The 12,398-nt window shown below is 37.0% G+C and overlaps 1 protein-coding gene across 3 annotated transcripts in view; it reads right to left on the bottom strand.

The window, feature by feature from the left end:
• The window catches only part of mdga1 (MAM domain containing glycosylphosphatidylinositol anchor 1), a 312,596-nt gene extending 304,923 nt beyond the window's left edge, over positions 1-7,673 (bottom strand). For 2 of the 3 annotated variants that reach the window (XM_055169631.2, XM_055169633.2), the window contains exons 1-2: positions 6,977-7,672; positions 5,443-5,532 (exon numbers count right to left, since the gene is read on the bottom strand). In XM_055169631.2, the coding sequence (XP_055025606.2) occupies positions 5,443-5,509 (67 nt within the window). In that variant the 5' untranslated portion in view covers positions 5,510-5,532; positions 6,977-7,672. Of the gene's footprint in view, positions 1-5,442; positions 5,533-6,976 lie in introns of all 3 variants that reach the window. The other variant, XM_055169632.2, reaches the window with a different exon arrangement.
• Between the last annotated feature and the right edge of the window lie 4,725 nt (positions 7,674-12,398).

Raw genomic sequence — 12,398 nt, 5'->3', positions numbered from 1 at the left:
AAATAAATTTCAGCAAATGCAAACTTTAATCAAACATAGTAAGAGGTGAATTATTGCTTTAGCCTACCAGAAATGCTTATTGCATTAATTTTTAAAAGTGTGCGAGGTCCGTGCACGTCCTCCGCTAGCAACACACAAATAGCTAAAAACGCAAGCGCCTAAACGAGCATTATATTAATGACGTTGAGTTTATTGTTTTTATTAATTTATATTCACAAAACTAATCAACAAAACATCGATTAAAATTAAGAGACAAATTATCTGAAACGAAATTCATTTTAAAGTAGCAAACAAAACTTACATTAAACTGGAAAATAATGTCTGACCCATTACAATTCTCCATTCATATTGGCCTTTACAACGCCTATATTGTGTTTAAAATTACAGTCTATCTTTCGTAAGCTAACTAAATTTAAACGGTAACACTCTACAATAAGGTTCATTAGTCAACATTAGTTAACTACACTAATCAACATGAAATAACAATGAACTGCACTTATACAGCATTTATTAATCTTTGTTAATGTTAATTTCAACAATTACTAATACTTTATTCAAATCTTGTTAACGTTAGTTAATGCACTGTGAACTAACGTGAACAAACAATTAAAAGCTTAATTTCTATTAACTATCATTAACAAAGATTAATAAATACTGTAACAAATGTATTGCTCATGGTTTCTTCACGTTAGTTAATACATTAACTAATGTTAACTAATGAACCGTATTGTAAAGTGTTACCATTTAAACAAAACATAAACATTATACTGTTCTAGCTCCCCCTACAACATATTAATATGATTAATAGGTTAATTTAGATTTTATAACTAAACAGAAAGGTCTTTATGATTTAAAAAGAAAGCATTCTAAACAGTAGCGAGCTTGAAGCAAAAATAAATTTCAGCAAATGCAAACTTCAATCAAACATATAGTAAGAAGTGAAGTATTGCTTTAGCCTACCAGAAATGCTTATTGCATTAATTTTTAAAAGTGTGCGAGGTCCCTGCACGTCCTCCGCTAGCAACACACAAATAGCTAAAAGCCAAGCGCCTAAACGAGCATTATATTAATGACGTTGAGTTTATTGTTTTTATTAATTTATATTCACAAAACTTGTCAACAAAACATCGATTAAAATTAAGAGACCAATTATCTGAAACGAAATTCATTTTAAAGTAGCAAACAAAACTTACATTAAACTGGAAAATAATGTCAGACCCATTACAATTCTCCATTCATATTGGCCTTTGCAACGCCTATATGGCGTATAAAATTACAGTCTATCTTTAAATTTAAACAAAATATAAACACATTAAACCCAACAATACTCAAACATTAATATAAAACAGGCATTATCTATAAGGATACATGTTAAAACAATCCGATATAGCGTTTATAATAGCTGGTTGGTAGATGTTTACTATTTTTGGCAAAACCTCCGTTGCAAACCAACATCTACATCAATAAAATAATTTTTACTTTGAAAATGATGCGCTGTCACGTTAATATCAGCTGTTCGTTTACATAAGACTCCGTCTTCATTTACACTCAGAGCAACGTCTGAGTTCTCAAACTAAAACAGGGTCTTCAGCGTTTGCGAACGAATCCGTTTATGAGGGTCGAAAACGGTGATGTAGTGTAGATGAAAGGCGTAAACGTAGCAAAAGTAACGCGTTTTAAAGCATAAACGCATTAATGTAAACATAGCCTAAGGGGCGGTTTCCCGAACAGGGATTAGACTAGTCCTAGACTACAACATTTTTAAGAGCTGTCCAAACTGAAAACAACTTGAACTGACATATCTTAAAATACATCAGTGCCCTTTGTTTTACCTCAAAATGCACACAGGTCATGTTTTAGTAAGGCATGTTTGTTAAAACTAATTATATTTCCTAATTAAACTAAAGCCTAGTCCTGGATTAAGCTAATCCCTGTCCGGGAAACCGCCCCTATATTCAAGAAAAATTTGCTTACCCCATTGGCAGGTTGGTTTTTTTTCTTGTTTTATGCACAAAATCACTTAAATTTGATATTTTTGGACTAAAAACTAGACTTATTTTCTCGTTTTGCTCATCAAGATAAAGCATCTTAATTTAAGAATTTTTTGATATTTTTCCTGAAAACAAGACAAAAATACTAATTTTTGCAGTGTATTTTTTAAGATCATTTTGCTTATCAAGACAATACATCTTGATTTAAGAATTTTTAGATATTTCTTCTAAAACAAGACAACAATACTAAGTAAGAAAGTCATTTTTTGCAATGCAAGTTTTCACTATTTCTAAACAATAACATGTGACAACTATTATGCAAACACTAACAGTACACATATACAAATGTACACACCCCTTGTGACTTTTCAGGGAGTAATTAACAAAATCTTAAAGTCCCCCTGTGATGAAAATCAAGTTTTTATATATGTCTATGTGGTGTTTTTATTACGCTTTAAGACAAGCCATGTGCAAATTCATCATTCACCACCATTGTTGATTATTTTCTCCATAAAATTGGATTTAAAACAGTGGTAAATGTGTCTGGGAGCATTTATATGTGTTGTTTGCTGGTTAAGCCACCAGCATTCACAACTATTGTGGCCATTCGTGCCAGTTCCGCCGGACACGTCCCGAACATGTTTTCGAGTTCGTTCTCCGGAAGTCGCGTTGCATACGTCATCACATTTCAGTTAAAATACATTAGAAAATTAAGATTTATTTATTTTAAGACATACAGTCATTGTAGTTTCATTCTTACCGTGAAATGTAACGGTTGCTTTTCTGAAATTAAACCCGAAATATTAAACCTTGATGACGTATGCGGTCGACCAAGGCGACTTCCGGAGAACGAACCCAAAAACATGTTCGGGACGTGTCCGCCGGAACTGGCACGAATGGCCACCCTATTCACAACTCTGTTGCTAATCTTTTCAACAAAGAAACTATACTTTAAAATGCTGTCTTCTGTCTTGTCCAATGAAATGTACCCATCCCAAAATTACCTTAATCACTTTTTACCTGAACCCGACGTCCATAAATATTTTTTTAAGACCCGAACCGAGACAAGGTTTTAGAAAACCTCAGTTTTCTACGTCACAAACATGTAACCAATAGATATAATATAGCCATAGATATTATGTACAAATGCACAGACTCACAACAATCGCAGCACTGCTGCTTCAGATCTACTTCTTCGCATGCAATGTGAATCCTCTAACCTGTTGACATCAGCGCTAAAAATGATTTATGCATCGTGAAACCGGACTTAGCAGTTGCGTGTCTGACAAAAGCAGAATGTAGCATCTACATATATGTATGTCTATGGTTCAAGCTGGTGAGATTGAGTGGAGGTGGAGACTAATTCACATATTCATATTTAAGTGATAAAATTATTTATTAAAGAGGTACTTTAAGCATCAAGGAGCTGATATACTGTAATACAGAATCACTTTCTTATCACAACCGTGACTGACAAATTTAAACTACAGCCTTTCAAAATAAAAGTCCAACAACAAAATAGAAAAACATAACAGTGGCGGCCAGTGACTTCTTTTTTGAGGGCGCACGATGTGACGCTCGTCACAACATGTATTTAGCCCATCATGTGTGTGGCCCGTCATGTCAAAATATGTGTTGGGCGTGTCATATGAAGTGCCTGCTGCAGATGCTTTTGAAGTGGTTTATGATAAAAGAGACGCTCACGTTTCCCAGATACCCGCTTAATCTCATGTGTAATCAGAGTTTAGTGTTAAGTTAGTGTATTTTGTAAACGTGACCTTCTTTTTCATCATAAACTCTTTCGATGCATGTGCAGCGGGTGCGTATTTTGACATGACACATGATGCACATGGTTCACATGATGCAACAAACACATATTTCGGTATGATGAGCAACACACATGACACTCCGAACACATATTTTGAATTTGCACCCTGCAGAAGAGAAGTCTGAAAGTATGTCTGAATGTCATTTCAATAATTAGATAAAAATAAAGAAAACACTCATAGTTCGACCGCTGAGATTTAATGAGAATATTTAATTGGTATTTAATTGTCAGGAACACAATGTCGCACTGCAAAAATCTCTTAAAGGTCTCGAGAATAGGCGTGATTTTGTTTATGCAAAACTTAACCTCTTACTTGTTTTCTTTTGATTGTGGAGCGAAATGTGTTTACGCGTTTCACAGAGCAAATGTGAATCAGCCTTAAACTGATTAAAGATGATCGAGGAGAGTTAAAAGCCCCTAAAGCAAAGAAAGAAATGAGGAAGTGAATAGGAGTCTCTCATGGGGCTTCGTCGCCCTTAATTATCCGAACTGGCATTCTCTCCCGAATCATCATAACGGCAGGTTTTACCCCGCTGCTGCCTGTGAGGACTTCACAACAAAATTAAATTCAGCGCACCTCCATGACCAAAACTAATAGACTAAAAAGGTCAGTCAACGTTGTCTAAGTGTGACTGGAGCACCATAGCGTGGCATGACATTCATTTTAAAAGTCAGGTGAGTCTGCGTGTCTGATGAGATGAAAAAGACACAGGCACTCACAGAAAGACATCCTTTAGATTCGTTGGCCACAGATGCATTTATAACTAACTTAAAGAAATGTTCAATACGAGTCAGCATAATATCAAAAATACTTTCAACTCATTTTGCATTAAGAGAAAGCTTACAGGCTCAATACAACATCATCTCTCATCTGTTTTCTGGTTTGTGTCTATGCCTTACATTATGATAATCATGTCAGCCTAATAACATTGAATCCTGTGCATGTATACACTTTGTATTCCTGTATCTGCTGAGGTCATGGGTTCGATGAACGCACAAATGCATGAGCGTAAATTGTAAAGAGAATAGATCATTCACCTTTCTCTCGTCAAATAAATGATAATAAATCAAATCAAATAAAAAATGAAAACCATTAGACTGAAACATTTAATAATTTGCATTTCTGGAACTAGCTGTTATCGCCTCCAAACAAAAACTAAATCACAGACATCATTTGTTTCCCCCATTTTTAACATCATAATGTTCTCCAGGGCTCCAAATGTTCTCGGTGTGACAAACTTAGACAAGTGTTTCTCTCTCACTAAACACATTTAATTGAGCTTTTAAAGTCTGACAGTAAGTGCAGTAAATGCAAGGGTACACCGATATAACAAAAGATTAATTATGCAAAAAACAAATGATTTTTGGCAAAAGCTGAGGTGATGTGATAAGTGTCACACCAGAAAGCAATCACCATACACGACCTTACAGCAAATAAATGGAGCGAATGGACGAACCGCGCGTCTAATTATCACAATCAACTCGTGCAATGGGAATCTTTCATTAATCTTTCCAAAGCATCTTAACGTGAGCATTTACTATTTTGCTTTTAAAGACATCATTTTATTGAGTGCTTGAGTTTCACTACAAATCTGCGTGCACATCTGTCAGCAAAGCTCTTACCGTAAACTCCTTGCGCTTGTGCGTACCGGTGCAGGACCGAAAAGAATAAAATCCAGAAAATCTCCATCTTCAGGTGTGATGCCTCATTACCTGCGAGGAGAAAACGTACAACAGCACGTAACAAATGAAAACACCTTTAGCTAGAAATCACACATCATCATCATCATCATCAGAGATTAAACTAGTCATTATTCACCAGGTACAGTAGTTTTAACCATGCATTATTCCAGTGCATCTATGCATGAGGGGAAAGGACACAATTCAATCCAAATCTTGGATTATGTGCAGATTACAGGAGCAGTGCCGTTGTTTGATGGGATTGACTGCAGCAAGTTATTACTGAAATTGGTGGCCGGTTAAGGACGATCGGATACATCAGGATGAAGTTGGTCAGATCAGAAAAGACAACACACATGGAAATCTGATTAAGCGTTGTTGCATTTGTTCAACCCATAAAAATTATAATAGTTAATAGTTTTTACTCTGAGTGTTTTCTTGTCTCCACAACAAATGATGCATTTACTAACTACAGTACTGTGCACAAGTCTTAGGCCACCATCACCAGCTTTGTAGTTTTAGCAAAGTTTTAATGTCCATCCATATTTATTTTTCACTGTTTTTATTAAGATACAAACAGAAAATACAGGAACAATTTTCAGAAATATCAGTGTGACCTCTCTTGGCACTCTTGAACTTTTTTGAGGAGACTGAAGTCCTGAAGTCATTCAATCTTGCAGTTGCCTATTGCTCAAGTAGAAGGGGAGTTTACCCTAAATACTTGAAACTTCATCTTATATTTTTATACTGTTTTTAATACTACATACAAATTTCCTGTATTTTCTGGTTGTATTCTAATAAAGAGACAATAGAGAGCTCTAATAGTGGCATGCACAACTACTGTGGACTACACTTTTACGCGCAATCCCGAGCAATACATTACAGATGAGACGTGACTCTAAGAAACATTACATATTGAGAAAGACGTGTCTATGCTGGTACAACAACGTATTATTTAAGAATTTAAGGTGGGGTAAGATCCTTACTTTCCTATCTATGTATAAATCACAATTTCTCAAATTGGGTGTGCTGTGGCGTAGTGGTTGAAATTAAAGATGTAAGTACAGTAAATGGTTCAAACGCAACACGAGGCAATCTACTGTATGAAGCATCACTACCCAGTTCCTGATAAAGACAATTTAAATGTAATAGAAGTAAAGTGTTATGTGTTTATCATAAACCAAATCATAGAAGTTTAAAGTATAACCTCCAACATTAGAAAAATACGCGATTCATTGCTTAACATCATAAACATCAGCCATGATCTAAACGTGTTTCCCTAAACCAGTGTTTGATTAAAATCACAAAAAAAACTTTTAACACATTTAACTAATTTGATCAAAGAGAAAAAGTTCTTATATAGGTCTGTGTGCACTGTAAAAGGTCATAATGTGCCATTTTTAGCCATTGCACCTACAATATTTTAGATTTCCAAAGCCTTTTTCATGCAAACGTGGACAGAAGAAGTATAGCCTACCTTCCTCTGTGCGAGCTCAGCTTGCTCACAGCGAGTCGATAAATGTTTAATACTTAATTCCCTTTTTTAGAGTAAAATTAAACTTGACTTTCAGTGGTAGGCTTGCTGGTTTAGTTCCTATGCGCGTTTAGCGGGAGCGCACTGATGAATCTCCATCCAGAAAATGCGCACAAAATTCCGCCGCGGGCAACTTCAGCTGATGTAAACTCTCGTACACATCCAAAGGTGTCTCCGTGAAAACCTGCAGTCCGACACGATCTGATATCTCAGTGTCACTGAGCTAAACTGTTCTCCGAACAGATGCGCGCTCGTCGGTGGCTCTCTCACGAGTGAAGGGATGGAGAGCTCGCGCGTCTTTGCGCGCTGCCGGTGTCAGTGAGGAGATGCGCACACAGATCTGACTGGTGATGGTCTGTAGTCCGTGCAGTGGGGCGGGTGGACGCGTCTGATCTCTGATCAGGTTTCTGGAGAGTCTCTCTGCGTAAAGCGTCTCCCGTTTTGACTTGGTAATGAGTGGGTTTTTGAAAAGGGACTGGTGGTCCAAACTGTATAAACTCTCGGCTTTTTTCCCAAAATAGTATTTTGGTGGATTTCCAGCCAATTAAAGCTCCGCAGCTGCAAACGGAGGACTCGCCCTGAATCCCGGAGGACCAATTAAAGAAAGAAGGTTGGAAAAAACCACAATGTCTCTGCCACCTCTCCTCTCTAGTCCTCTCTCTCCTCCTCCTTTATACTTCATCCCCATCAGTTTCTCACACTGTCTGGCGTCACTGAAAGCGCGGATGATTTTTGAGCTGGTGGCCGCTAGGCGGCGTGTTTGAGCTAATTATAATTCAAGAGAGAGCTCACCATCACCTTTGACCTTATTCATGATAAGCAAACAAGTCTTGTGTGAGGTCGCGAATCCAAGAGCTGAGTAAGACATAAATATATTGCATCTTAACATTCAAAGAAGGATGCTGCAAAAAATAGGCATACAAAAACATGTCCTGGTTTTGTCAACATCATAAAAAGCAAGAAAAGAAATAATTAAATGAAACACATTTTAAAGACAATTAAACTATTTTTTATTAGTTTATTGATAATAAGGAACATCCAATTCCAATTTAAATTCATAAATATGCTCTTGAAGTATGAAAAACCAATGCCAGAAAATTCCCATTTTATTTCATGAGTTATAGATCAGGTAGAAAGACAGTAAGAGCGGCTCATTTTTATATTTTACAGGTTGGGGTGTGTCCGTGACATTTTCAATCTCCAGGACATAACTCTTGCCTGGGACAAAGAAACAAATCAGCGTTGATGTCAAATACTACAAGAAGAAAATATGCTGGAATTAAAAATAAAAAACATTTCTAATGTAAGGCGCGCTGTATAAGAAAATGACATCCCATATATCTGCCATTTCTCGTGCTGGGAAACAGCCAGCCCTGTCTGGCGTAGACTGTGAAGGGAACATCATACATTTATATTCATCACGGTAAATGTGTGTGAAAGCCTGGCACAGCCCGACCGGTGACTGACATGCCCGCTGTGCCCCTGAGGTTTGTCCTCTATTGCCCAGGGCCAGTGGATGGCACATGAAAGCAGAAAGAGGACTCGGTGGATCTCACTGTAATCCAGAGAAATATTCTAGCCAAATAAGTTGAACCAGAGAAATGCTGTCAGCGAGCATGTGTCAGCGTGTAAGAGTATGTCAGCTCTCGCTGATTCATTATGTAGTAGCCACAAATGAGTATGCTTCTCATGAGACATTCATTAATATTGCAGTTACCATACTATTTGTGGCACCACCAATAATGTAAATTAAGTACTGTCAAAAGAAATGGTCAAAAATGGTCCCATGCTGTCACAGGGCACCAATTTAATAAAGGTCCTAATATCAACCATTTGGGCACAGATATGTATACATCTGTTCCTCAGAGGTACTAATATGAATTCAGGTGCACTCTAAAAAATGCTGGGTTGTTTTGTAACCCATGCTGGGTAAATATTGAACAATACCGCTGGGTGTATTGTACATAATGCTTATTTTTAACCAAGCAATGTGTTCTGTCTAATATTTACCCAGCTTGGGTTAAAAACAACCCAGCATTTCTAGAGTGTGCAAACGTGTACTTTTTAATAAGGTATCACCCCAGACAAATAGGGACCATTTTTTGACAGTGGGGGATGCTTACTAAAATACTTCACCTCATTCTTCTTTATTCCTAAGGTGACATAGAATGATTGAACGGGGTATTTATCCTTGTTCTGTAATGTGACATGTACACAAATTTTTTTGGTTTGGGTCTGTAATGCCTTAGAACAGGGGTCTTCAACTACTTTTCTTCGGGGGCCAGATTTTAAAATTGTAAATATGCCATGGCCAAACTTTTACCCCTATTTTTACTTTTGATATATTTTTTACTTTTACCATATATGTTTGTGTGTTGTTGTCGTTTTTGTTACTTTTGTTGTAGTATATTTGAAAAAAACATATTAAAAACATGCATTTTCAAAAAAAAAAAGAAATTTAAAAGCCTTTAAATTACTGAAAACTCATATTTTCTTTATTAATATTTAAAAACAATTGCAGTTTAAGATGTAAGAGCCAAATGTTAATAGTAAAAGTGTAAAAGATCAACACTCCTAAACATATTTTGTTTATAACTGTTTAACTTTCATTATTTGTTACATGTCAAGTATTCACAACATAGCCAGTCTTCTCCTAATGACTAAAATTGCACTACATGTTTTCTTTTTTAATATTTTATAGATATAAAGGCTAAACAGCCTTTCCATTGTACATTACATACAGATATAACTGTCGGGAGTTCGCCCCCTAGTGGCAGTCATAATGAAAATGTAGTTTAATCATAAATCTGTCATGGGAGAGAACCTTTAATCTACGAATATATGTTAATATTTACTTACCAGTAATTAAAGTATTTAAGCGTTACTGATAAAGTAAAACAAAAAATAAGTAATAATTTTAACTTTGCACACAGTTTTGATTGGAACATACTGAAATACATCACTTCCGGTCACCGCGTCACATGCGGTGTAGTCGCATAAGTTTATTTTCTTTAATGCATCCAAAGCTCGAACTGGATCAGATAATTACGCACCCGCAGATTGTTGGCACCCCACACAGCCCCTTTCTGTGTTGTCTTGTACATTGGAAAGGTAAAGTAACCACGCTGAATTTAAATCAGACTAGGTCGTTTCTCAATAAGGCTGCAGCCTCCGGAGGTCGCATTTCCAGGCTGCATACGTCATTAAGTCTTATTTCAGAATTTTAACAATTATAAAGTGGACTATTATTCTTAGTTAATCATAAATTGTTGTAATATGCTTATGATTTGTGAATGTAATGCTCAATTAACTTAAACTTAATGACGTATGCAGTCTGCATATGCGACCTCCGGAGGCTGCAGCCTTCCGATTGAGAAACGGCCAAAGGTGACCGGCAGGCCGGATAAAGATGATTGGCGGGCCGCACTTGGCTAGCCCTGCCTTAGAAGCTTCCTAAAAACCTCTCTCAGATAGCTCTATTAGGGTGGGGGATTTTAAACGAGTGGTTTTGCACCTATTTGGCTCCCCCTACAGGCTTAACTTGTATTCTCATTACTGATTGGCTGACTTTGCTGCCACTCAAAAAATGTAGCCAATTATTTTAAAGTGGAGGGGCAGTGAGATGCCTGTGATGTCATAAGCATCAGTTTTTCAGATTGGGCCATTTTCTGGCTGACATTTCTAATATAGGAATTTCTATGAGACTGAGATGTTTAGCATGTCTGGCACTTTTTGTGTGTTCGTGAATGCGGGTAGACTAGCATTATTCAGCAAAGACAAGGTAAAAATGGTTTTTCATTCTCTGTCCCCTTTAAACACTTGAGACAAAAAATAAATGAGACGTAAAGCATAAAAGAGGAAATTATGAACGAATATTTGTCAAAATGCTAAACTGTCCTTAAAAAAGCATACAAAATAACTCTATAATCATTATAGCTTAAAGGTGCAATTTGTAAGATATTGTCAGTAAAATGTCCAAAAACCACTAGGCCAGTGTTATATATTTTGTCCAGCTGATTACTATCAATATCTGTAATGTTTTCAACTACTTGTAAATCGTGAGAAAATTTCCATTAAAAACTTTGTTACGGGGCAGTGCAGTCTCCTGTCAATGACGTTAATATCCATGTGACCCTTTGTCACCGCCTTTACTGACGTAAAAACCACATGACAACAGTGGTCGAGTTCGAAAAAATAAAATGGCGGCCAAGGAAGCGACTGGAGCACAAATTTAGTGTAAATAAAGGTATATTTTCACTTTTTACACATTTAAATTGCATTTCTAGCGAGAAATTAGTATTGAGGTTTTCAAATATGTGATTAGTTATCACAAAGGCGCTCCCTGTTTATATTTCAAACACGCTGCCTTTAAAGTGCGTCTAAAAAGTCTTTCTCTGAGCTGCCTTCATGCCTCCGAAGTCATTTCCTCATGAGGCAGCGAGGCAACAAGTCACTGCCTTGAGTTTTCGGACGCAGCCAGTGTCGTGGACAAATGCGGAACTATGCGATAGCGCCTTTCGGGCTATGCGCTTGCTTATGGACTTATAAATTACTCTTTACCGTCTGCCGCTGGTTGTGTCAGCAAAGACAGCACCTGTAAGCGTACGGGCCAACCAAACGACCCAAGAAGAGTTTGGAACAAAACGAGAGAAAGAATGAGGATCAATTTGAATCGATTTGATCTGGCACCATCTAGCGGCGCAGATAATACAAATTGCATCTTTAAAGGGCACCTATTTCATTGCTAAAAAACAATGTTTTAGTTATAATACCGTACATTTTTTTAGCTTCAGATTTCACTCACCTCCTGAAACACAGATTTGAAAAGCTCAGTGTGCCTGATTGGTCAGCTAATCTGTACATTGTGATTGGCCTGAACACCTCTGACGTCAGCCGGAAATGTGACGCTCCTTACCATGTTTGAAAGATTCGCTCACAATGCAATGCTGATAGGAGTTAACTTACAGGCTGTGAGTCAGAAGGGGGAGGAGTTATGATAATGACCATTATGTTCACATCAACAGGCCCAGGAAGTAAACTGTTGCCTTCAATCCATGTGTTTGTTGTAGTCCAAAAAAAAGAGATTTACGTTGGAAACGACAATTTGCGTCATTGTTTACTTTGGGGTTTGTACCTTTCGCATATCGTTAACATGAACTAATACACACTTACACACCAAAGAAAATGTAAAAACGTGAATCGGACAATAGGTGCTCTTTAAAGGAATAGTTCACTCAAAAATGGTCCCCATTGACAAGTGGTTCTCAAACTGGGGGTTCTGAGATGGTGCCAGGGGGGGCCCAGTTTAACCCTTATGGGTTGTTGGGGACATTTTTTTAGTCTTAATTTAGCCACAACTTTCTCT

Source organism: Misgurnus anguillicaudatus, chromosome 11, assembly GCF_027580225.2.
Source record: "Misgurnus anguillicaudatus chromosome 11, ASM2758022v2, whole genome shotgun sequence".
In the NCBI taxonomy this organism is placed as follows: Eukaryota; Metazoa; Chordata; class Actinopteri; order Cypriniformes; family Cobitidae; genus Misgurnus; species Misgurnus anguillicaudatus.
This window is presented reverse-complemented; position numbering and strand designations above follow the sequence as displayed.